We start from the raw sequence: 27,477 nt of genomic DNA, 5'->3' as shown, positions 1-27,477 counted from the left end.
TTTTTAATAGCTCCCCAACTCCACTGGTCTCCTTAGAGTCCATTTTCTACATAGCAGCCAGAGGGATTTTGAAAAACCATAAATTTGAGGATGCTCTTCCTTTGCCTAAGCCCTCCGGTAATATTTCATCACACACAGAATCGATTCCAAACTCCTATGACAGCCCACGAGGCTGGGCGCCATCTACCTCCCATCTCTTCTGGTCCCACTGTGCTCTCCCTGCAGGGCCCCAACCACCCCGGCTTCCCTCCCTTCGGCTGGACACCAAGTTCATCCCTGGCCCCAGGCCTTGCATTCGCTCTCGTATCTTCACATGACTGACTCTGTCTTGTCATTCAGGGCTCTGCTCAAATGTCAACTTGAATAAAAAATTGCCATTCATTCTAAGATAGCCTGGCTGCGGTCGGCGTGGCTCAGTGGATGGGGTCAACCTCTGATCCAGGAGATCGAAGTTTGATTCCCGGTCAGGGCACATGCCCGGGTTTTGGGCTCGATCCCCAGTAGGGGGCCTGCAGGAGGCAGCCAGTCGATGACTCTCTCATCATTGATGTTTCTCTCTCTCTCCCTTCCTCTCTCTGAAATCAATAAAAACATAGAAAAATAAATAAATAAAAATAAAGTAGCCTGGGCTGGCGTAATTACATTAATTCCGCTTCAGTTTCTTTATAGCATTCGTCACACTGAAATTCTTTTGTTTTTATGTGTGCTAGCTTCCTGGTTTTCTCTCTGTACCCCCACATTTGTGCACACACATGTACACACACATACACACACACGTACACACCCCCCCACACACCCACATACACACGCGAGGTCTATGGCAGGAGAATTAACAGAGCGTGAAGGGACTTTTCCCGCAGTGGCCTGATGGCCCGCCGGGGCTCCTGTGATTTCATACTCGGGGGGTCACCTTAATCACGCCGTTGGCCCGCACGGGCTCTGCCCACCGCAGCCACAAGGCCCGGCCGCCCTCTCTCTGTTCCACCGTGAAGTTGCTCAGTCCGCTCGGGGAAGACTCTAGGGTCTGAACCAGGGCCCAGGGGCTCGACGCCTCTCCCGCCCGGTTTGCGGCCACGACGCCAACGTGGTATGTTGTGAAGGGTTCCAACCCGAACAGGTGGGCTTCACGGCTCGTTCCCTGGAAGAAAACCAGCGGGTGAGGTTTCTCTTAGAAACGGCCGACGACGGCGGGAAAGTCGGTCCCTGGGACACGCCGGTGATGGTGGCACAGGCTTCACCGCAGAGGTCTGAATTGTTAAGAAAACGACGTGTCATTTCCCTTGCCCTTGACACCCTGGTTGCGCGATTTCAGACACACGCAACGTGTGGGTCAGGCAGGATCCTGGCCTTTTCAGAGCTGGCAACCCAAAGGATGTGACACAGAACCTAAAAAATTCTGTGATGCCTCAGGGGTCACCCAGGTGCCAATGGAATCAGGGGAGACTTATCCCCAACGGCCCCAGGTCTCTTTCATCCGCTCCGCACGCCACATGTTTATACTAAGACTCTGCCCATCTCCCTCTCCCATTCTCTTGGTGTGTATTTATGTTTTTACTTAAATTTATGTTTTTACTTACAACGGCAGTAATACAAACCCAAGGGCACAGTGACAATAAGCCAACTGGCCTATGAAACGCAGACACCCTCAGAGAGACCTGCTATTGATACAAGTGTGGAAATATTGTCGTTTGATAACAACGCCATCACCGAAACTGTGGAACGTACCAAAAGTCACTGCGAGCTAGGCTTTGAGAATCTGGTCTTTGTTGATTTAACGGGGGGGAAAAAAATATGAAAAAATTCGTTTTGTTTTGTTTTTCTGTTCAGAGAGCAATATTTAACGTATTTTGCATAACTTAACTGGAGCTCCGGAGCTTAATGTTTTGGAAGAGCCCAGGATGCTCCTTCCGCATCTGGACTGCAAAGATGTGTGTGTTTACAGATAGGAATTATGTCTGCAGTTGGGCCAGTAACGTGTGTACCGGCACATGCACGCACGCATGAACACGCACGCACACCCTACACACAGATAGGTTCTTTCTGTTCTGTGCCATATCCATCGGGTGTGAAAAATCCCGAGGAAGTCTGCCTTGGTTTAACGGGGTGTTCATACCTAATGGTGTGTGAGGTCACCTTGGCGTATTAGCTGCCCAGGTGTGACAACTGTCCTCTTCGCTTGGTGGCCGTGGAAGGGGGAATAAGGGGTGAAGGGGAGGAAGTTATTTCTGGGAGTAGGTACCCCAAAAGCATCAAAGTTCTGTGCATGGAAATTCTCCTTAATGCGGAGACATCCAAATATCATTTTGAACAAAATCTAAAGCAAGGTGGCAAAATCAAACTGAACCGTTTTCCAAAATACCCCCCCAACTGGTTATATCACAGAAGTAATTTTTGACACCGTTTCCTCACATTCTTGGTTATAAGTTTCAATGGTGTTAATATTTCTTCTTATGCATTAAACACAAGCAGAGAGAATACAATTTCTCCTACTTATCAAAAACCAGTAAAGTCAATTTTCCTGCTTCCATAAGGGCCATTATGATATTACATGCTCACCTCCTGATATCTTTTAATATTTAAACACTTGCTAAGCGACTGGACTCTGAAACAAATTTTACAGAAAGACTAATTCCTCTTTTTTAAAATATTAAAAGTTCGATCATAAATATTTAAAACTTTATTTCTCCACAACACCGGATCGGTCTTTTAGATAAATACGGCGCAGAACTAGAATGGCCATAATGAATATTAAATCTGAGGATGCTACAAGTCCCGGTTACAAACACCCTTTTCTGATAAATGATTCCTTTTCTGTGGAAATAGGGCAAACACGGGCGAGATTAATAATGCAGAAAAGAAAACTTCTTTGTCCGGAATATCCGGTAATAGGTGCCAAGAAAAACATAAGCTCCAAAGCAAACAATAATCACCTCCAACAGATTACCTATGAAACAGGTAGACTGTTGGGGGACATTTAGAGATGGCTTTTGTCATAAGAAACATGAAAAGCATGTGGGTTATAAAGCAAAAACATATGAATATTGTCAATAGCAGCACCTGCTCGACTGCAGTTTATTTCAGAGCCCAGAGTCCCCTTCGGCCCCTAGGTGGCAATACTCGCCAACACTTCTGGTGGCAGGAGTACTTAATGATGAAAAGCTGGCATCCAGTCGCCCCGCACACGCCAGGCAACCATTACAAAAATAACACGACTGGTTTCATTACAGATTCTCCTAAGGCACACGTTCAGCTCAGATCCCTGAAAGGGGGAGCCCGCGGCAGGCCCCGGCCTCAACGCCTGTCACCGTCGAAGGTGGGAGGGACACCTGCCACCTCAAGTGGAAGTTCACGCCCGCCTGGCACAGAAACGTGAGAGGCCTGCGCCCACAGAGGTGGCGGCAACCGCTGTTTCGCTTAATTTGGCCCATTTCCTTAAAAAACACCCCAGAAACGATCACGATGGGAATAGAAAGGAGAATTTTGATATAAATTTATACCGAGGACAAGTTCCCGTATTAAGTTAATTTGTTATTTATAAAGAGCTACGCACACCCTGAATACAACTCATTAACGGCCTTTCCCTTTGTAGGTGCTTAGTAAAGGCCAGAGGAAAATTTTAAAATGGCAAAACGACCCAACTCATTCTTTGACATTTAAGGAAATAACCTGGATTATTTGCTCCTGAAGAGATTTCCAACATCCAGGTCCACCGGGTGAGAATCGCGCTGGAAAATCCGGGCAAAGCTCACCCCGCGGGTGGGCCTGCGTCCTGTTCCTCGGGTGACGTGTTCGTTTTCCTTTCTTTCCACTCGGAATATGCATGTGAGCGCCGTCCACCTTTGATGTTTAGGGTTTAGTTCCTGCCTTTGGAATCGTGGCATCCTGTCCCACCCACTTACAAGAAAAGTCATTTTCTGTCTTCTCTCTAGGTCCACATCCACATGACACTCATATTTTTTATTCTAGGAATCTACGAACTCACTTTGTTAGGTAGCAGATGCACAGGATGACTCAACAAAGGACAATCGAAATAATCCTTTCTCCCCAACCGGCTATTTCCAATGAGACCTGGATTTTTTTTAGCTTATACGCAGAAGGGTCAGGGTCTGGATGCCAAGCGGAGCACCCTTTCCCGAGACGTACAGACCAGACTCCCTGGAACAGGCTGCCAGGCGAGGCTCTGCGGGCGACTTGAACTACATGGGAGCCTCTGGGCTGCTGCTGGGGGCACATGAACTACTCGGCGTCTTCAGCCGTCTGACAATTTTACCCCACCTCCTCTGATTATTTTTGACGACGTGAAGTGCCCCAAAGGTGGCCGCGGGGTCAATAGGTTTATGTAGGCTGAAACTGATCAAAAATTACCATTGATCCGCAGCTGTCAATAAAAGGCTGCGTGGGGAGGCTCGGTGCACAAATGTTTAAACTGCATAAAGCAACCTAACTTAGTCATCTACGCGTCTATTGATCTGATGACCCAGCACTTTCCAGGGTGATCCCGCTGGTCTTCGCGGTGCATTTTCACGGAGCATGCTTACCTTGGCCCTTCTGAAGCTTTTTACCGTTTTACCCCACTCCTCTCCACTCCTGAACCCCAATAGTGATGTACAGGCCCCGATGTGTTCATCCACAGAGTATTAGGTGCACTTATTACGTCTGAAAAGGGTTCATCTTCCTGGTCACCAGCAACTTCACTGATCATCAACTTGATGGGATTTCTTTTGTCTTTGCCCTTTATCGTTTTATTTTTTAAATTTTTATTTTTAAAAATATGTCTTTACTGATTTGAGAGAGAGGAAGGGAGAGGGAGGGAGAGAGAGAGAAACATCAATGATGAGAGCCATTGGTCGGCTGCCTCCTGCACGCCCCCTGCTGGGGATCAAGCCCCCAACCCGGGCCTGTGCCCTGACCGGGAATCTAACCTCGATCTCCTGGATCCTAGGTCGATGCTCAACCTCTGAGCCATGCCAGCCGGGCTCCCCTTATCATTTTAAAATGATTGACTTTTAGCTTTTAAATCCTTTCCCTCCTTAGTTACCATGAATGCCAAGACCTAGAGAGCATGTCACATTGAAAGTGTCTGCTTTTTTTTTTTGCACAGAGGGGGCTTTAGAGGAATCTTGATTTAAATATATCAACTTCTGTCTTCTTTAGTGGAACCACTTGGATGCTGCTTCTTGGTTTTATCGTAAGTTATAGTTTACCTTGTCATTATAAAATAAAAGAATGGTTATGGACAGGTTTCCGGTTCAGATTACAAATCAAACAAGAGACGTAGGAAGAGATCTCATTTTCCATTACCCAAACATCATGGCTTGTGGCAGAGTACATCCAGCCAACTGGATGACTTATATCCATTCTAATGCCCACAAATCAACATAAAATATTTCTACGATTCCTGAAAGCAAGATAATTTGAGGCGTAAGTTTTATAGGGCTATCTTTCTATTTATAAAGTTAATGTCTGAGTTCTCCAAAGGTTGGCCAACATATGTGTATCTAGTACATATTTTGTGAAAACGAAGTCGGTTTTGATATGGAAATGATCTCTTTATCGCTCAAAGCCAAATATCAACCCCGAACACTTACCCATGGTTAGCTAAGTATGAGACTTACAACTCTGCAAAATGTTAGGAGGGTCAGGCGGCGCCCACTGATCTCCCACGCGCTTACTTACCACTGTCATTTCTGCCTACACACCTCCTGGCTGGGGGGACAGAGAAGGCATTTTTTGATGGCGCGCGCACACACACACACACGCGGATCATCTCACAATACCACGGTGCAGGTCACGGTCAGCGATCAAACAAAAACATCGTTCATTCATTCACTGTTCTTCAGCCCATAAGCATAGACTGCCATCTATAGAAGGGAACAGAAGGGTATTTTCTTAGATTTAAAACATCTCTGTTGAACGTTTGCTCTATTTTAAAATTTGTGATGACTCTTTAGACGCAAGTGTTTCGCTTTTGAAACCAATTGAGGCGAGGACTGTGAAAACTGAACTGAACTGAAGCCAAGAATACTGTCCTTTGTCCTGACCCCACTACCAGACGCACACGTGGACCATGCTTTTTCCTGGTCGTGGGGACATGAGCGTGCGGGGCCGTCCATGTCCTTGCCACTGTCCCCCATGCCTATCCAACAGCTCCCAGGCAGCTGGGAAGGTTTAGGGATAGTATCGGTGGCGAAAGAATGGAGATAATTCAAGGGTACACACCGCGTTACAGCATTTCCAGCTCAGGGCGCTAACAGATGTGAGAGGGTTTCGCTGAAAAGATTTCAAGAAAGTTAAAAGTACACCCTCCCTTCGAGAAATGACCATCCATCGGTCAGAGGCCAACTGGTCTTGTCACAACTGTCTCAGGCACCAAAGGGGTTAACTGGTTATGGACAATCAGAACCAGGTGCTTTGGGTAGATGACGGTGGCCCGCTCAGCGGCTGGGGTGTGATATTGAGTTGTTGCTTTGAAAACACTTTAATACAGCAGGACATAAATTTCCCCCTTTCTTTGGATTTTTCAGTTAATATTAGAATTAAATTAAAGCATTAAGTCAACCGGCTTAATGCAAAGCAAATTAGGTCAGGTTCAGCATTGAGGGCTTCACTATGGAATATTTATTGACTCAAGCTTATTAACTTGTAAATCCTCTAGTTTTAGATTATGATCTATTGATTATCTGCTTTTATTTGCATTCTAAATGAGTAAACAAAAGGAAATGATCGCGGTTTAGTCATTACACCTTAAGAGAAAATGTACTTACGCTAAGCATACTTAATTAAAAATAAAAACAACTTTTATCTGAGAGTGAGCAGTTGTGGTTCTTATTTTCATTTAGGCAAATCAAAGATGGTTTTTGATTTTGCATAATCATTTCTATTAGGCATTTGGACGGAACTGGGGAAAAGAAGTTTCTTGCTGAGGCCTGAAAGTGTGCTGTGAGTTTGGTGTTTTGAAGGCATTATTAAAATTGTTCTACAGCCTATTATTTTTCTTGGCTTGTTTTAGCAAAAAATGATCTCTGATGTGGAAGAGAAGCCCTGTGGCTTAATGTTTGGGGAATGAGGCAACCTTTGAGAGTTCAGATGCTTTAATCAAAAAGCAATCAGCTGATGCCTGGCCGGTGTGGCTCAGTTGGTTAACACCGTCCCATGCACCTAAAGGTTGCTGGTTCGATTCCAGGTCAGGGCACATACCCGGGTTGCGGGCATGATCCCCAGTAGGGGGCATGCAGGAGGCAGCCGATCATCATTGATGTTTCTCTCTCTCTCTCCCTCTCCCTTCCTCTCTCTGAAATCAATAAAAACATATTAAAAAAATAAAACAAAAATCCCATCAATCCTTTGTCATAAATGAAGTTCTAAAATAAAAACAGGTAACTCACTGAGGCCATTGCCTTGCGATGGCCAAAATCCAGTCATGCTTTTTGGAAGATAAATCCTTAAAGATAATTTGTAAAAAATAACATTAAAAAAAATCTCATTCCCTTGACTAATTTCCCAGGGAGAGGTGCTGTTATTGATAAAAATGACACCGACGATGGCCATTGCCCAGATAGCCCTTTGAAGAACATAGTTGGAGACGAAAGCCCTATACAATGTGCATGTCCCCAAATCATACTAAACCTATTACGCACATGGGCTGTTTTAACCAGTTACATATATTTATTAGTCCTTTTGCCTATTTCTCAGGCAGACTGATTTGAGTTAAATTCTCTGTTAAGCTTAAAACCCAGAGTTAAGGAGGCCAATGCAATTCGAAGTGTTTTTGGCAAGGCATAAAATATTTCCAGCGCCTCTCGGCCGGTGTTCCTTACACGATTGCAAGTAATCCGTTACCGGGAAGGTGCTGCGCTGGGCTGGGAGGGCAGCGGGAGCCGGGGGACGGGGGCGCCCCCAGCCCGGGGAAGCGATGCTCAGTTATCATGGTGACTGTCATCGTAACACTCGTGCGAGTGCATCATTCACTGGGGGTGACTAGAAACAGATGAAGAGGAGCTGAAAAATGGGAAGATTTTCCTTGTCTCGTGTCTCCCTGATAACCAGGCAGGCTACAGGGCGTGAAAGATGAGGGCTGCCCGGTGCAAGCCGGAGCGCGTGGTCGCCATCTGGGCATTTCAAAGCAGGACCAGGAGGCTCAGATGTATCCCCCAAAGGGGTGCCATAAGGCGGCGGTAACAGGAAAGCCACGCTGAGCGATGGCTCCCGCGCTCGCAGTCGCTGGGGCGCGGGGAGGGGCAAGGATTCTCCAAAGACCTTGGCCGAGGTGCATCTTTACTGCTCAGGGGCTGGGCAGGTGCCCACGCGGCTCCTGGCACTAAGCAGACGTGTGGTATATACACAGATCCAGCAGAGGGCGCTCTCCTGGGGCAAAGCCAGGGGCCAGATCTTTCTGAATGGGGCCCTCAGTTTAGGGGCTCAAAAGGGAAAATACCCTGGGGGCCCACACCCACGAGGACTGAAGCCATTTCCTTCAGAAGCCTTCGCTGCTTAAACACTGACTTTTAAAATGGTATCTTTGGCCTTGAAAGGTGGACCCAGTTGAGTCGTTTCGTTTAGATGCTGAAGGCAGACCCTTGATTTTCTGAGCGACAAATTACCAGCTATTCAAACGTTAGAAAACGAAGAGAGGCGGCACTATGGTTTTGGACCTTTGAAGGCGAGAGTTCAGAATTTGTTATTTCTGGAAACCTCCGTCAGTTTCTGCAGATCCTCAAGTCCCATAGATGAGTCAACGCTACACCAATGAAAAAGCCCTCGAACCCTCGCTCTCTCCTAGCTTACTCTTCTGAGCGACGTTTTGCAACGAGAGAGGAAAAAATATGACTTATAGGAATAAATGTCACATCGACGGAAGCATATACTCTTTGGCCACAAAATGAGAATGCAGGGGTCGCTATATTTACTACATAGATTTTCACAGAATTTTAATTATAGACATAGGCCACTATATAACCTTCGCTTAGGTTCATTCATATCTGAAAAATGACTGTTTACAAGAGTCAGTCAGTCCGTCCGCAGGCTTCTCCTTTGCTGGGTTGTGGCTTGGTGACTAGAGAGGCTACAAATGACATTGTTTCTTTCAAAAAGAGGCACTGGACCATCCTCATGAAACTACTTATTGCTCGAAGTAACTTAAAACTGTCTTCCTCCCTTGGCAAGGAAAGAAACTCTAAGGAAATACAAGTGAGATCATTAAAGAGAATATATTTTAAATGGAACGAAACTTGCCAAAGAGAATCTTCCCAATGAAACCTCCTTGTTTCCGGTCGAAATCCCAGATACTCGAAAGAGGGAAATTCCTCCCGATTGTGTCTAGGATTCCCCAAAGATTTTTTTTCTTTTGGTCTCTCTACACTCATCATTTTTATTCTGCTCCTTGCTGAAAACCCTTACTAGCTAATCTACGCGTTCAGTGTACCCTACCTACTCTATAATGAATACGTGGCCTACGCTGTTAATGGGCCACCTGGGGTTCAAGGAAGGGAAATGCAGAGTTGATGTCTGAATGTCACCTAAACGTGCTGACCACAAAGTGACCACAGTCTATTTCGCAGGGCTGAAAATCGAGCTTCCTCGCGGCGTGCGCCCCTCCCTCCCCACGCTCCATGCCTTGACCGTCTGTGCCACTAATATAATTTTTTTAAAGTGATTTATTTCTAACAGATGTGATCATCCAGCCGCAGGGACCTGGGCGCACAGTGCCCCTAACCACGTCAATTTCTGGATATAATCAGCGCACACCCCACTAATAAATAATTATCGCTCTGTTAAGGAGAAGAGGGCGAGGCGTGGGGAGCGACAACCAGGTACTTCTGGGCGGAGAGGACACGTGGATGGGTCTCCCGAGGTCCTGCCTCCGCTCCAGCTAAATGCGCTCGTGATTGGATTTCCAGAACATGGTAGGTCACGAAGGAGGAACATCAGTCATGGTCTGGGGGACTGTGCACTATTTAAAAAGCTAGTGTTAGGTGTATGTTAGGTTTCTTGCAAACCAGAAACTGCACAAGGTTAGGTAAGAGATGGTGGCAACAGAGGCTGGTACAGAGAGGGATGTGCCCCCCCCCCCCGGTTCTCTAAGTGGGCCTTGGGGAATCCCAAAGGAAGGTCCTAGAGGTGCATTGACATCCCTGGGCTGGGGTCATCACTCCATTTGTGGGTGCTGGTGAGGTGGCCCCAGGCAGTGCCTCATCCCGTGATGAAACCCCAGGTTTGCCTCACGAGGTGTCCTCCGCTCAGGGAGGCCTCCTCTGAACATTGTAGACTTCAGGTAATATTTTAAATGAGTTATGATCTCAAGGCGAGCTCCCTGACCACCGGCCTGCCTTCGTTGTTCTTTCCCTTTGTGCCACCTGGGATCTCGGGTCATGACGATGCCACAAGACCCTTCTGTTCCTGACAGGGTTTGTCAAGTAGCAAGTGTTCTTGGGAAAGGGTTGGAGGGAAGGAAGGGAAAGAAGAAAAGGGAAAACTTAAATAAAAAAATTAATAGGACCCTGTCAACGCATTAGCCCAATGACATTTTAATGAATGTACTGATTTTCCTTCAAATCTCATATATATCTAATTACACTAAACTCTTCTCCAGGCTTTTACCTGAACCTGTGTTTCGAGCATCCTGAAAGGCCAAAAGGTTGGTGAGATCCTACAATTTTAGAGAGTAAAACCTCGCATCCTTATGACCTGTATGGATATATTTTTCAAAATGTCAAGGTGTTTTGGTGTCGTAGGTGCAAAAACACGTGAAGGGTTACCGCCTTCCTCAAATATTCATGGTGTTGACTGTTCACGCTCTTAAGCTTATGATTTTTTTTTTTTGAGGAGCCCTCTTAATATTGGGCCCCAAACAGCAGGATTGGTTTCTTCAGAAATGTAGTGGAAACTGTCATTTCGACAACTCGTCACTCTCACGGAAGACCATGGAGTCTCGGGCCTTCTCCCCAACAACAGAAACCCTTCGAAAGGCTGACCTGTCATTTACACCATTCGAATGGGTTAGCCGTCCCCCAGCCCGGGACAGGGTGTGCACGTGGGCCCACGGGGGCCAGAGAATTAGAATAAAGACCTGGCTGGGCTCTTCTCCCTGGGCCTCTTGCAGAGGGGACCGTGCTCTTGACATTCCAGAGACAAGCAAGAGAGTTTTCAAGGCAGCTCCCGTTTTCATACGAGTTCCTTTGTATGCTGGGTTGCCTGTCATTATGTGTATGTAATTCTGACAGTGTTCTTAATGACACACTAACAGATTGTAAAACACGCTGCTGGCATTCACTTGTTTTTTTTTTTATATTTTTAAAACAATGTCCTTCATGTAACAGTAGTTACGCGCGGCAGAAGGACATCATTAGAGCCATGGTTAAACTGTAATTTACACCATTAGGAAGGCAGGAGCAATTTTTATTGCCTGGCAATTTTCTTGCTGAAATATTTGGACCATATGGCTCAATTTGTGTAATAACCTTAATTTCTGCACCCTTCAGGTCTGCCTTCCGTCTCCCACGGAATGGCAAAGTGCAGCTTAGCAGAAAAGGCAACTGTCTACACTTAGAGAGTTGAGATTAATAACGTGTCACGTCCTGTTTTTGGTGAAGGAATTAGAACAGCAGCCAGATGGTATCTCTACAAATAACTGTCAGGGGTCTTGATCTAATCAATACAATGTATTAATACATCTCCCTTTGCTGTTCCTCCGGGGGCCGGAGCGCAACATCTGGAAAGAGTGGGGAGGGCGGTGGTGGGGGGGGACGCCAAGTAGAAAGCCGATTCTTTTCAGAATCAAACTGAGCCCAATTAATTTTTCATGTATCCTTGATAACTGTTTCATAATGAGCGATGCGTCTTGACGGATGTGGGGTTGGCAGAGCAGGCTGCCCACGCTTCCTACCCCCATTCAGTCCACTTACAGAAACCAACCCATTAATCAAGCGATCTGGCATAAGACCCGAATCTCAGCTCAGCAAGAGATCAATAACCATCCTAAAAAAACAACAACACACACACGCCACTAACGGGCCCAGGTTTCCAGCCATGACATTAGTAACCGCTTGAGCAAAAAATAAAACTCTGGATCAGAAGCACCCGACAGGAACTTATATGAGAAAATTCATTACTTGTGTCTTGCCAAGAAGTACCAGTTTACCTCCGCTGTTGAAAATCTGTGATTTTACTATCTGGACACGGCCGTTATCTTTCAGAGGTAGGCGCCGCGCCTTTTGGAATGGATTAAAACTCTCTGGTTTTGTAACGTGAATATTTAATAATCCAAGTATCATGTAAAATGTTTAAAAATGAGTTATGGCGCTTACTTTAAACTCAGAGTACCTGAGGGGCTCCTTAATACAATCTTTAGCCCAACCGTATATGACACATGCTGAGCCTGCTGTGCTAACTGTGCTATGATGTCAGATTGGTCAAATTCCCCGACTCTTTGGTTGGGTTCATGGAAGGATTTATGATTCAAATCACAACTTCTTATCACTTTTCCCAATGGTTTCATCTCCAACCTTTACTGTTTTACCTAATTCGAACCAGTCCTTTTGCTTCTCTGAGCAAACCTGTTTGGGCTTGGCAGGAATTTCTACCCTTTCCTTCCTCCTGAAAGAAAGGCGCTGTGACACTTTCTGTGGGTAAGTGTTCAGAGCGGAGATGGGGAGGTGGGGGACACCCATGACCCGCTTGGTAAAACACTCCTTCCTGGCTCTGGGACAACAGGTGGCAGGAGAGCCTGAGATTTTGATTAGGGGGGAAAAAAAAAACCCACAAAACTGGTGGAAAGCGCTGCCATAAAGATAGTCATCCATTGGCTGATCATCAGATCAGACGCTGCCAAGATGACAGAAAGGTCTCAGGAATCATCCAGGAACCGGAGGGTGATGTTACATCCATCTTCTCTGACAGCGTGACTAAGAGTCATGACGCGTGTTCGCTCCGCCAGTGGTTTGTGGCTCGGCAGGGGGACTGCTGGGCTTGGAATCGGGGGTATGAGTTAAGGTCCTCTTAGGTTCTTTTAAGTATTTATGAGTCTAATCAATGCCTATGCATGACTAAATAATTGCTTATTATATTGCAATTTGTCTCTTTCCTTATTTGCTCTGAGACCACCACTGGGCCCGGAGACAGGAGATGCTATTTCTTGTTTCTTTGCATCTCCAGTAGCTTCTGGGCATGTCAGGTTCTCCAGAGGGAATTACAGGAACACTGATTAATGGGAGAGTCCCCTGGTATTTCTTGGTCTCGATCGCCCCATTAGACATTACATGTCTAGGTCCTCAATTGCAAATAACATGCGATTTTCATGTATGAACGAGCAATGAGAGGAGTAGTGGCCCCGGCTGGCAACCTTCCTCCTGCCTGCTGATGCCCAGGGTGGATAAACAGGAAACACCCTGACAACGGCGTGTCTGCAGGGGTGTCATGTAACGTCAAGCAAGAAAGTTATTTCAACACATGAACTGAGAGACCGAATAAAATCTCAGATTTGGGATCCACGATACACAGCATCCAGAATCTTCAACTTCTGCGATGCCGTGAGTGTAATATTTAACTTCTACAAATTGAAATCCTCCCTGACAAAGACAGAAAGAAGATCGTTGCTCTTCCATCCGGGGCCTCCCACGCCAGGGATGCAATCGGCAATGCGTACAGTTTGAGCTTAGCAACACCCAGCTACAGCACTAGCAAAATATTCACCTTAAAAATGATACCGAGACGCAAGGACTCATTTGCAAGCCCATCACATATGTCTTCGCAGGTGTTGGGTGTGGGTCATTGCATTTGGATTAAAAAGCCAATGTCTCTCTCTCTACATGAGAGGTCACTCTAGCTGGTGTCAGGTGGAATCTTTTCGCTGTTCGGCATAATTAAAATATTCCAATAGTGGTTTCGGTAATTTGGAAAAAAAAAAATCACAGTATTGTTGTAATGTTTTTCCAGGCTCCAGGAAGCTTGCAATTGTTTGGCCCAATCAAACCTGGGAACACCGGAGAAGTTATCACCCATCAAGGTAATTACTTTCAAGTTGAAATAATTACTCTATCAATGTTAATGGTCTTTCAACTCCAATAAAGCACTCACCTGCCGATAATCACGGCTAACCTCTTGCTCTAATGTGATTCCTTCCCTATTTAGCGGGTGATATTACAGCCGTTACAGTGGTCACTTGTCCCGAACAGATGCTGAATTTCACTTTGCTCGGCCGTGAACCATAAAAGAATTGGTCATCTGTGTCCGCTTCCCCCTCACCCATAAGCCCTTGCAGAGCCGAGGGGGTGATCTCCTGGCTGCGACAGGGCACTTTGGGGCCAGCCACCTTGTCTCAGGTAGTGGCCGCTCCCCACCTGTGACAAGGGCACCGTAGTTCGATTAACTCCTGCCCTTTGCTTTCATCTGCAGCTGGCCGTCCCTGTTAAATGGCATATATTCTGAATTTACGGCCTGGGTGGGTTAGTTCGTATGCATGTTTTTAATAAGGCTCTGGGGGAATTGGGGGGTTCTTAAAGGGTTTCCTTATAATTCGGTCAAAGGCCAGAAAATAACAACATACCTGAGTTAGAGGGTGCTGCCCCTCGGCACTGAGAGAGTCTGCTCTTGGGTGTAAGTGAGGTAGGTAGATGCCAATTTGGTAGAACCCGTTTGATATGGGGAGGGAGTGTGTGTGTGTGACCAAAAGACCTCATGTTTTGCTGATATGATCCCAGATCTTGGGCAGTGAGCAGGGTCCTGTGGGTGTCACCGCAGGGAAACACAGCTACGTCTGAGCAGGGCTCCTTGAGGGACAGGCATTAGGTAAAAGGGGAGATGGTCAGCACTAAACCTCAGGGAGTCAAAAAGCATCGTCCTGCTCCTGGCCACGTAGAAAGGAAATAGAATCTAATCCAGTACTTGAGAAGTTCCCTGGAAATTAACAGTCCGGTATCAGAAAGCACTTAAATCAGCAAACTCTGAGTTAGGTTCTGCTCCTTTATGTCTAATTCTTTCGTTTCTGCCAAGATCCTGGGGAAATCGACGCGAGATGAAGGCGAAGGAAAGTGAACATGCCCTCTCCTCTCCACCGTAGATCCACTAACACCAGTCAGGCTTAGGCGGGATGTTTTTTAAACACCTGAAATGAGTCCTGATTCCTAAAACTGGGCTGGTTGCTGTCACTGGAAGTGACTGGAAAACCATGGGACCCCCGCCCCCCACTGCAGAGATTATTGGTGAGGGAGCAAGACAGGCCTGGTGAAGCTTGTTGGACTCAAGAGGTTGGACAAAAATAAAGCTTTTCCAAAGTAGTAGTTCTATGACATTTAAGAAGACTTACATGGATTTTTCTCTCTCAATCCCTAGTAATACTGAGCTAAAACACATCTCCAGTATATATTTGTGATTGATACGGCATTATTAGAAAATAAGACATAAAGATGATATAAAAGAATATGTGAAAAGTTAGTGTCAAACCAAATACATCATTACAATAAAGAAGAGTAGTGCCAACCAGTATTTATTGTTTTGTGTGGCATTCACCCACCCTTATTTTGTATCTTTTATATAATAGAATGAATATCTCATATTATAAAATGTGAAAATCTGAGCTTATGGTACCGAAACAGAAATTTATGGTAATTGTTTTTATTACCAATTTTTTCTTCATTTTGGAAAGATAGTCTTTCCAGATAGCTAGGTCTCCCAGAACATTTCTTTTGTCTTCTAAGAGGATCTAGGGAGAAAAGGCCAAGAACCACCAAATTTTAAGGGCTACACCTAATTTAAGATCATGTGTAAAGAGCAATCATATTTTACATTATACGAAGCCAAAATGAAAATGGAATAGAAAGTGAATTTGTCAATTTACTCACAAACTCTCCATAATATGGCAATTACGACGCATCTCATTTCCCCCCGACAGATCTACTTAATGGTAAAGAAAATTTCAGACAACCACACGAGGAAATTTTGAATCCCTCCTCCTTGACATTGGGCAAGGGAGCCTGGCAGCTAGAATCTAGAGACTGGTATTTGTAATTCTGGATTAGGGGCCCATATAATCTGCTTACCCCTCGGCTCTGCAGGCTTCATTCTGCCCACGGGGTAAAGGACCATCTACCTTTCAGGACCCTGGGCGAGTGTGTGTTCTGGGCTGGATGTTGTATAACCCTGGGGGTGGAGGCAGGGATATACTTAGGGTACAGACTGACAGGTAAACCACCTTCGCTTTAAATCCCAAGTTATTTCTGCCAGCACAATGGCAGGTGCCAGTGAGAAATAGCAAACAAATCGGGATGGTGGCAGCAGGGTGGCCGAGCTCGCCAGGAGCGTTCCCTGCAAACGCCACCGTGGACCGCGCGCCTGCCAAGTGAGGCTAAATGCGGCTCCTCTCCCGACACCGCACAATTCATCACAGGGCTCACGGGGAAGGCAGTCTGAGGGTTTCTGCCTGAAGCTCGTTTTCGGTAGCGGTGGGCATTGGTCCGACGAGACCCTGAGACGCTAGATCCCCCTCCCTCTTCCCCTCAGAAGGGCCTACGGAGGCCCAGGAGGAGATGAAGCTTCCTGAGGTTGGGAGAGAAGCTGGTGATACATTCAAACCCGCACTCTTCCCATTTCTCCTCTCCTGCTGCCTCGGCTGCTGCTGCTGCTGCTGCTGCTCCTGCCAACACATATGCTCTCCACCCCCGCAGAGGGCCCCCACTGCCAGTTCTCCATCCGCCGCCGCCATCGGGAGGATTCATGCATCCACTGCATCTGTTTTGTGTGGCTCTCCCAGCAACGTCCAACTGTCAGTAAACAACTCTGGGGGGACTTTGGGCCAAGCTAGCGATGGCGATGTATTGGTGGCCCCTTGTGCAGAGATGGGACCCCGATAAACAAGAGACTAAATGCGGGGGATTAGTCTGAGGACTGAACTGTAATCCTGCAATTGTGAGGACAGGGTCCTCTGCTTTGGAGAATTTCAGCCAAAGCCATCTATGAACCAAAAACTTGAAAGATTTCCTGGGGCAGGCAGAGGAATGGAAGGAGACAGGGAAGATGCTCAGCTGGTGTAGGAATTAGAGGAATAGTAAGCGGAGCCAGGAAGGCACTCAGAGGAAGATTTACAAGGGAATCATCAAAGCATGAGCGGCGGAATCTCAGAAGCAAAGCGACATAAAAACCCAAAATGCCCAGCAGTAAGAATCTGCACCTCAGACTCGATTACCGATCTTTCCCCCAGTCTCTGCTCTGCCCCAGGGCCCGGACTCAAGGTAGACTTCATAAATATACTCGAGCTTAGAATTGAGTATTGACCTATTGCAGATAGTACTCAATGACTATTTGCCAAATTGGACTGAATCGTCAATAATCTGTTGCTGACCCTGAAGATCCATTGACCAGTACGGGAAAGCCACGCTGCTCTGAGCACAAGAGATGGACTTAGGGGAGGAGGGGTTTGGCTAGGATGAAAGAATCACGCATCTCGGATGGCGAGGGACTGGAATGAAGGGGTAGGACCCCCTTCCTTAGACGCTTTTAAAAAATGTGGAGCACATTCTCTTGGGAATGTACAAATGGATGAAACTCAAAGACAACGGTTTATTTTTCTGATTCCTTCTTTTAAAGACGTCGGTCCACAAAGAGTCCTAGAGGACTCCTGCCCTGGAAACTTGACCTAGTGACCAGAACATTTGAAGACCAACCCAGTTGTCCTGGGGAAGATGTCTTTGGTTGCTTACAAAGGTCAAACGGGACTTTTCCTGATGAACCCAATGAAGTCTTCTCTTGGGATTCTCAGGGCCAAAGATCCAGACTTTGGGGGAGGTGGGGGGAGTCACTCTGCACGCACACACACGCTCACATTCAAGGATGGTACGCCGAAATATTACTGTTTTTTTATCATTCTGGTTATTCTCTTTGGGTCGCAAGGATTAATCTTTAGAAAGATGGAAATGCAACAGATGCAGACTTGGCTGTCAGAACAGAAGCTGTATCAGGAGGGCCCATGAACAAAATGCCCTGGGAAGCTTCAAGCTTGGGGCCATGGCGAATAAGCCAGTATTTCTAAAAAAAGAAACATTTTTAGCGTAGTACATTCTAGTTCCTTAGATTCTTTAAGTCTTGTGTTGTAGAATGAAACTGGCCAGGAAGAGGTGGCTTAGAGACCCTTTCACCAGGGAATTCCAGAAGAACTGTTTTGGGCTCATAACCCTAAAAGCCATCATTTAAAAGATCAGGGGTTTAATCACTGCATAATTGGTCCCTTCAACAAGCTGCATTTAGATTAAGTTGTCTCATTCAGAAAGCTCTTGTCAAGTTATTTTTTTACTTCGCATTTCAGTTCTTACCTTCAGGGTGGAAATTTAGAACACGAATCCCGAGGATACGGTGACAAGTAACACATTCGCTCATGGATCACACCTTCTACACCAAGTACACCGCCCCCAACGCTTATAATGAAGGATTCTGAACACGTAATGCACGAGATCCTGATACGTAAAGATCACTAAACGCCAAGTAAAACGTAAAGTCCTGATTCTGGAACGAAGATTTTAAGAAAGGTTATGCCTTCATTCCCATGTTGCCTTTTAGTCATGTGGGAAAATTAAACATAAGGACAGTGGCAACATGCGCTACTTTAAATTACTCACTTACAAAGGTCCTCTTAGAGTTCCGTTAAAATACAATCTGATTCTATATCTCTCTCTCTATCTATTACGGGTGATTCTGTTTAATTCATATAACCCCTAGATCTCTGTATATAATTATACCCATATAGATGTAGATATGGGATATGATTGGCTCTTTAAGAGAAAAGAAAATTATCAGGTGGAGAGAGATTCACTTATTTGCTTGAGTGAATACAAATTAACTGTGGTCTGCAAACTGGTTCCCAATATCCCTCATACTCAGTCCAGTCACCTTATATCCACGGCCACACTGCTTCTTTTAACATGTGAAAGATTTCCATACATTTAACCCCTCAGTGAAAAAAAAATCACAACTCGGATTAAAAAACATGAATCTCAGCACATTAACCAGATAACCCAAGCATCTGTTATTTTCCCCAGTACTCACGGCTACTGTGAAGGCGCGCACGGTGGGGATGGTAAAGGTCGGGTCGTCGGGTCGCTCTTGGTAGACCACGTGGTACTGGGAGATGAGGCCGTTCGGAGAGCCTGGCTCCGTCCAGTTCAGCAGCACTGAGTGAGCGCCGCTGGCTCGAGCCCGGGGTGCTGGCAGATCTTGGGGTGGGGCCTCCAGCGTCCGTGCTGAGGACCACGGGCTCTCCGCTGCGCCCCTGGAGTTGTGGGCTCTGACCTGGTATTCGTAGAGGGTGAAGGGCCTCAGGGTGTCTGCAGCATCGGTAAACTCAAGGGCTCCTTCCGACCAGACAAACACCAGGGCCTCCTCGTCGGTGCCAGCAGGACGTCTGAAAGGAAACCCAGAAGGTGATCGGTGACGGCTGCGCCCCTCAAAACTGACCATTTCACTTGTCTGGGTCATTCGCTCATCCATGGGTAAAAATCGAGGCGCAGGCCTGGCCAGAAGGAGGCGCTCCTGAGCACGTGTGGCTGGTTTAGTTTCATCTTCCCAGAGCCTGAGCCCAGCAAGCGGTCAATAATTTCTTTCCAGATGACTGACATATAATTTCACGGCATTTCTGCATCTTTGCCTCGTCTGCGCCATCCCTGCTTTCCTATTGGGGCGCAGCCTTCTAGGTTGGGAAAGAACGTACCCAAGAGCTGACCCTCTCTCTCTTCAGCTCACTCACTCACTGAGAAGAAAGACGGATGAGTCAGTCTTTCTAGGCCATTTGGGGGCATTTAATTAACACACTGTTCCTATGCAGACATATTCACATGCCGCCGTATCAGGCTACCCATCAACACGGAAAGGGTTATCAGGACAAATTAAGCGACAGTACCTGTCACAGGCAGGAAGGGTACTTAACGTCTCTGGCTTGGGGAGCTTGATGACCCTCCGGTTGATAAATCAGGATGCCCTGTGTCTGAGCAATGACAAGCTTCCTGCTGGAGGCGGCAGAGGCTTCCTAGATACCTCCCCGTGACCCGCGATCACCTCATTGCTTCTCGCTACGCGCACGGGCCAGACTCTGCACTCGGGGGAGGTTTGCAGGGTTTGGCCCCTGTGCTTGTGGCAGATACCGGGTACCAGGTGTGTCACCGGGAGGGATCCATTCTAATGAGGACCACAGGGCTCCCAGCCAAGGTCTCCTCTCATTGAGTTTTGTTCAAAGGTGTTTGCTAAATACAGCAAACAGACATACGAACTTCTGCGGGAAAATAACATTTTCCACTCTGTCTGGCTTCGGCCTTCCTCTAACAATTCGATTACGTTTTTATTAAGCTCTCACGAATCCCTACATCAAGGTGTAGCCGTGGTTGACATCGAACTGACATTCTTTAAAAAGTTGCCTGTAAGTGTGAATTTAAAAAAATACCTACGCCATGTAAGAGATCGGGCATTGTGTTGGCCTTAAGTCTTATTCAGATTCAATGAAAGAAGACTCAGCCTGGTGAAGTATTTCTTACCACTACTGAATACTTAATAAATTCACATTTCGGTGAGGTAAATATTTCATCCACGGCGTTATGAAACAGGGTATCTTTACATGTGAATAAACTCTGAACAGAAGAGGTTGAGCAGACCACAATTATTCCTAATTTAGTTCAGATTTAGGCTTCACCTGCTCATTTAACTGGATGTGTTACCTCTTGGGCTCTCTGTACGGAGAGGAATCACAGTGTAAGATCTCTCTGAATAGCCAAGCGGTCGTTCTATGCTTAAGCTCATTCGGGAGACAGCTTGAGAGGGGGGCTGAGAGAGGCCACATTCCCGTAACTTTCATTACAGTATTTTGTTATAATTGTTCTATTTGATTTTTAGTTATTGTTGTTCATTTCTTACTGCACCAAATTTATAAATTAAACTTTATCATAAATATGTATGCATAGGAAAAAAATTATTACATACAGGGTTTGGGACTATCTGTGGTTTCAGGAATCCATTGGGGGTCTTGAAACATATCCCCCTTGGGTAAGGGGGGGGCGCTGCTGTATCAAATTCACAGGCACCCGAAACAGAGGCAATCACAGTAACGGTCTTGGCCATACTAGGTTATTGTTTCTTCTAAGTCATAAACATCCTATCTCTCTTTTTTTAAAAAATATCTTTATTGATTTCAGAGAGAGGAAAGGAGAGGGAGAGAGAGAGAGAAACATCAATGATGAGAGTCATTGATCGGCCGCCTCCTGCAGGCCCCTGACTGGGGATCGAGCCCACAACCTGGGCATAGGTCCTGACTAGGAATCGAACCCTGATTGCCTGGATCCTAGGTGGACGCCCGGCCGGGCCCTATCTCTTTATTGAGACAGATACTTGTGAACAGGACAATATCACTAACAAGAGAAGGGAATTACTGAGAAGAAATCATTTGGGGGGCGGGGGTTTGCAGAGAATAGAGTGACGGGCATTTTCAAAATGGGATTGGCATGCTGGCTTCTTGCAATTTAACGAAAATATCTGCGTGGGCCAACCCCTGCCTCTGGTTTGAGCCAAGTGTGCTTCCTTTGGTGGCGATCGAAGAGGTCACGGGTGACACAGCAGGGATCAGACGCCGTGACCTCCCAGGAACACGGCGGGCTCGCGGCCGTAGCGACATAGGGAGCCCCGTGCAGTCCCAGGGTGGAAGAGGCCCGTGTGTCTACGTGCTAAAAAAATTTCTGATTTTTTCCCCCCCCCGCAGCTATCTAAGAAAAATTTGATATTGTTGTTGTTGAAGCACATTTAAACTTCAGCCGAAATAACCGCCGAGTGATTCATGCCTATGGAGGTGAACATAATGATGGTATCTGGGGCCCCGGTGCGCATTTTCATTTCACTTTAAATAAAAAACAAAATGCATCTGTGTCAGTCAGTGCCCTTCTTCTGTACTCCGAGGTATCAAACAGGCCACAATTATGATTGTGGAGTGATTGTGTCACCTAGGAGGAAGGTTTATTGCTTTGGAGTCCGCCAGGCAGTAACGCATTCTGTTTCATATTACTCTTTATATCATTGTTGGGCTGTGACTGGAATAATGAAATGCCATCAAACGCTGTCAAATTCAATTTACAGTATTTTTCATCGAGGCCGGCTTCCCGCACTACATTCTGTTTTCCTGCTCCGCCGTTGCCATGAGCTTTATTTACACAACCCAGAGAGTGAAGCCGCCTCCCGGTTTGTGACAGACACTTTCTGTCCCTCCTTTCGGAGCCGGCGGGCTTGGATGTGCTTTTCTCATGCAATTAGCATCGAGGGGGCGACAGGAATCGACTCCGAGGGCACGGGCCAGTGGCGAGCCCGCGCCCGTGGGCTGCGCGGAAAATGGAAATCAGCCTTCAGCCGTGTTTGTCGCGGGTTCCTGCGTGTCTGTCGCAGGTTCCTGCGTGGTTGAGCCAGGAGGAGGCTTCTTCAGATCAAGGCGAGCGGAGAAGGCATCCGGCCTGCTGGTTTTCTGCCAGTGCCACCCGCATAACCGGGAAGGCAGCCGTGCTTTTCCTCCCATAATTTCCCAGCAAATCCTCAGCCGGCCACTGCAGTTGTATCTGAAGCTGCAGAGGGACCTGAACCAGGCTTCACGATGCGATCAGGGCCTCGGACCACACCAGGGGAGGTGGGAGGCGGCTGGAGAGACCAATGAAGGGGGGCTGGGCACCTGAGAAAAAGCCTGTGGCCTGTATGCCTGATGGGGACGCGCTGCTTTGGGGGGGGGCTTTCCATCTGCAAGTGGCCGCCGCCCGCCGCGTCTGTCTCGCGTGGTGTCCTCTCTTAGATGGTGCTATGGCCGGAATGGCTATGCCCCCTCCCCAACTCACATGCTGCATCCTAACCCCAATGGGGTGGTGTTAGGAGGTGGAGCCCTCGGGGGGGGGGGGGTGACTAGGCCATGAGGGTGGGGCCCTCCTGAATGGGGTTAGTGCCCTTATAGAGGGGACCCCACCCCACAGCGCTCCCTAGCCGCTTCCACCAGGTAAGGACACAGGGAAATGACGGCCCTCTGGGAACCAGAAGCGGGTGCTCCCGAGACACCCGGATCGCCAGCGCCTTGGTCTCGGCCTCCCTGGCCTCCAGGGCTGTGGGAAATAAATGTTTGTTGTTTCCAGTCCACCCAGCTGATGGCATTTTCATTAGAGCAGCCTGAACAAAGTAAGGCAGACACACAGAAAGCTCCCAGCTAGGAAAAAGCCTGTCCGTCTCCCACATGGTAGGTGATGGGAATATTATTAGGCGTCTCGTTCCAGACCTGGGCCCCTCTCTGGACTCACCATCTTCTCCGGGTCAGGGAGCCTCTAGACGAAGCTCCACCACTTCAGCAAAGGAAAGGCCTATGTGGCTCTGAGGTCTGGTCTTTCAAACAGGCTCAAGCAGAACTGCTACATGGTAGCTGAGGTTTTTTCCCCCCACTTGGATAATATATAAACATTTCTGGTACCGATTTTGGTGCCTAGAAGGTGCTCCCCAAACCATAAATTCTCATCCGTCCCCTACTAGAAACAGAAAATGTATCTGACGCCGCAGTCCTGGAATAGTACACATTCTTAAATAATCAAAAATAACAGTAAAGTGTTACCTGTGAATAAAATAGTTGGTGATGACCCCGTTTGGGTTCCTAGGTGGCATCCACGTAACCTCTACGCAAGCCGATCCCAGGGCCCTAAGAACGGGGGGACTTAGATCCACCGGGGCTGCTTCAGATGTTTGGACAAACGTCCCGCTGCTAACTCCACAACTTCCTTGGAAAAAAAAAAAAAATCAAGACCTTCAGTAATTTCTTTAACTGGAGATGAAGCAATACTGTACCCCACTGTGATCCGCATCTTTTGGGCTCTTAGCAATCGGGTGTTACAGCATTTGAAGGGATGAAGGGGGTGAGAGAGGCTCTTCCCGAAGGTCACCGAGACGGATGATTTCACTGACCACGGGTCTAAGCCACAGAACTCAAGGCCACAGTGCACGCACGTGAGATAGGGGTCAGGAAAGCACGTTAAAATACCTATGAGTCAGCTGACTGTAACTCAGCTTCTCAATAATGCCCCCACCAGCCCCTCCTGAATAAAATTTATACACAGCCAAGGTGACTATGTTGCCCATGAAATTCCTGTAATAGCCAGTTTTTTATTTTCCCAGTGATCCCTTGATGCGACCTAGGTGTTTTTCTTTTAAAGGGCCTTATAAAACAAGACTCTGCAATACCACTATTTTAATACTATATTTAAATATTCATGATTTAATGTGCAGAAATGCATAATGCTTCACTCAGTACCAGGCTCTGATTTTTCTGGGTAAACAGTTCAGTGCAAATGAGAAATGAAATGTTAGTCTTTGTATTTGAATTGAGAATCTATCCCTTTTTTTTTTTTTTTTAAATATATATAAAACACTTTTTTTCATAAAAGCCCAGAACAAGTGTCTGAAAGACATTCACCATTTTGACAGGCCTGTATCCTTATGTCATACTGTGTGAATGGAGCCAAGTTCCCCAGCAGGATGGACTGACGGTGACCCACCGAGGAGATGACAGGTGCCACACTGCCAGCATCGAGCAGGACGTTGTATTCCACAGGCATATGGGGGATCAGGACCCCTTTAAAGAGAGAGAGAGTAAAAAAATGTACGTGAATGCTACACAGAATGGTGGTCAACAAATGCCTGTCTTTTAAGAACGACATATATTTAAACGTTTATAACATAAAGGCATATCGCTGCTTAACGCAGCAATTCATAACGGCGTGAAACTTACACTGGGAAATATTAGAATGCATATTCCAGAAACAACAAAAGGGTACCACTCATTTCAAAAGACAAATGAAGTATAATAGCTCTTTTCAAAGATACACTCTGCAGGCAAATAAAAACGAAGCACATTTCACCTCTTAAGAAATACAAGGCAATCAGAAATGGTGTCATGTATTTTTCCTAGGCTAACTTACTCTTAAAGTACCTAAAAAAACACTGGTTTTGCTTGTGACAATAATTTTTCTGTACGCATTGTGTACGCATCCCAGTCTGACAAGGATCCTTGACAAAAGAACCCATAAAGTACCCAAATCAGGGTCTACCTAGAGGCTTCCCAGCGCGTTACTTATGGAGTCAGGACAGTCCACTCTGTCAGTGAGATGTATTCATCTAAACACACATGAAATTTGGGTTTGAAAAATGTCCCTTTTCACAGTGCTTCCTAAAGAAAGGTCCTGTCACTCTAGCCTCTTCGCAATCTACGCATGTAATTAAATGCCTGCAAATGGCATTTGGTCACGATCGATACACACACTGGCTCAAGGAGAAGGGTGGGCCCTGAATGAAGACTATAATAAGTGTACCCCCCCCCTAATTTTCTCATTGATCTGATGCTCATAACATGTGTGGGCTTTTAATTATTTACCTTCGCAGCACTTAAGTTTAGCTTTGCTATAGAAACTATGAAATCTCCAGCACAGGACTCAACCGTGAGAGCCGAGGCCTGAAGAGTGCAATGTGCTTTGGCTTTTTGTGGATGGAGCCCCAGTATATAAAAGGCAAAAGAACTGGTACAAAGCAGAGATGCTCTGGAATTTGCATGCGATAGGTGAAAATGAGACGTCTGAAGGAAATACTGAACCCAGGCAGAAGGACCGATTACGTGTTTCCTTTGGAAAAAGTGCTAGGTTGGGCTGAACACAGACGGAATTTTTATTTTAAATGAAGAGCCTCCTAGTTAAACTATCTGCTGCATTGGTCCCAATAGCCTAAATTACTGTTATTCTGATGATTCCTAAATCCTTACCTCCAGCCTTATATTTCTCTTGCATTTCTGACTTGTATTTCAATAGCCTACTTCTCAGAGACCTCAATCTCAACAAGTTCAAAGCAGAATTACTGGATTTTCTACTCCCAAACCTGTTCTTCTAGTTTCCTCCCTGTGCTATAGGCCATAGAGTAAGACCCTTAGTGTAGACTCAGAGAAAGACCCTGGTTTCTTGGTTAATCAAAAGTAAATGTCCTTTGCACGTACCTATGAGGTGTTGAGACAGAAAATGCTCCTTGAAGTTGTGACCGTGTCAAACACTGACATGCGTTTAGGAGAGAGGGTCCCCTCCCTTGTCATAATTTACAGGACTGTGACATGACAGGCCCCTGGGTCCCCGCCAACCCTATACCACCTGCAACAAGTTGAACCGACCCTGCTCCCTGGTGTCCTGATGCCAAAATGAAAAGAGATGGGCGTGTTTGTGAAATTCAGCTGGGAGGCCCCATGACTACTGGTCCCCAAGTTCATGCATTTATGTCTGACCTGGGGGGGCGGTGGCAGCTCAAGTGAGCCGATTTGCCCCACGTGCAAAGGCAGTTAGTTATTTGGAGTCAGTGTCGCCCATCCCACAGTGACAGGCTGCCGGAACCCATTTCCCTGCTCGCTCAAGAACAAGGGTCGCGCTGGTTAGTATTCCTCGCGGTGCCCCTTTTCATAATTTACAGCAACTAGATGCTGATAGGCTATTTAACATTTATGAAGTTAAGATGTAATCAGAAAAACCCTGATTATCTTTACAAATACAAAAGTTAAATTATTCAACTTTTCTCTCTCTCTGTGGCTTCATTTCATAGCACTTGCGTACTTTACATTGGGACGAGTCAATCAATCCTTCCTTTAAATCTTTTTTTTTTTTAAGGAGCTGGAGCAGGGACAATTCCAAGAGGTCTTGATGATGTCGTTTGGGGGGCTGTGCAAGTGAAACACACATCTATACATATTTTGTGGGAGTTTTACAGAGTTTGTGTAACAGCTGTCACTTTAGGCCCCCACATTATCGGGGTTCCTTAGAGCAGGGACAATGTCTCACTCTTTACAACCCCCACGGCGTCCAGAATGCCACCTCACCCCTGCGTGGGGCGCAGGAAGCATTTTCACATTAGTTACAGTGACCAGACGAATTAATCTACCCAGAGGCAAATGAACTGCATCCCATGAAGTTTAAGCTACAAGTACAATGACCCCCCTGGGTTACTGGATGGACCATCCTTGGATTACGTTGCCCTCGTGTATATTTGCTGTATCTATAGCAAATGTTTTAAGCTTCTGATCAGAGTAGAATGCAGAAAAAAGTCATTTACTCTCAGCACTGTTCACATAGAAAAACAGTGAGAAAATACAGCACAGTGGTTTTGACCATAGGATTTGGAGTCAGACTCATTGAGATTTGGCTCCCACACCTATGCGACGACTAACCAAGAGGAAACAGCTTATAACATCTCAACTGATTCTTCTATTAGTAACATAGGGAAAACCACAGGCCATACTATAAGATGCACTGAGTGCTAACTGAGGTATGTGTTAATCTCTTAGAAAAACGCCCAGTACCTATCAGGCCTCAACAGAGTAAGCTGCATTTAGTAAACACCAAAAGGGACCACATCAAACTAAAAACACTGCTGTAGAGCAAAGGAAACCATCAACGAAATGAAAAGGCCGACTATAAAATGGGAGAA

At 46.4% G+C, this 27,477-nt stretch overlaps 1 protein-coding gene across 1 annotated transcript in view; it reads right to left on the bottom strand.

Moving 5' to 3' along the window:
* Positions 1-27,477, bottom strand: part of USH2A (usherin) — a 301,382-nt gene that overhangs the window by 20,997 nt on the left and 252,908 nt on the right. The window contains exons 58-61 of the mRNA XM_087829032.1: positions 24,440-24,598; positions 23,585-23,747; positions 19,027-19,381; positions 911-1,138 (exon numbers count right to left, since the gene is read on the bottom strand). Coding sequence (XP_087685158.1) covers positions 911-1,138; positions 19,027-19,381; positions 23,585-23,747; positions 24,440-24,598 — 905 coding nt within the window. The remainder of the gene's footprint in view (positions 1-910; positions 1,139-19,026; positions 19,382-23,584; positions 23,748-24,439; positions 24,599-27,477) is intronic.

This window comes from Miniopterus natalensis, chromosome 21, assembly GCF_054644295.1.
Source record: "Miniopterus natalensis isolate mMinNat1 chromosome 21, mMinNat1.hap1, whole genome shotgun sequence".
Classification (NCBI taxonomy): Eukaryota; Metazoa; Chordata; class Mammalia; order Chiroptera; family Miniopteridae; genus Miniopterus; species Miniopterus natalensis.
The sequence above is the reverse complement of the archived record's forward strand: the minus strand, read 5'-3'. Positions and strand labels throughout refer to the sequence as shown.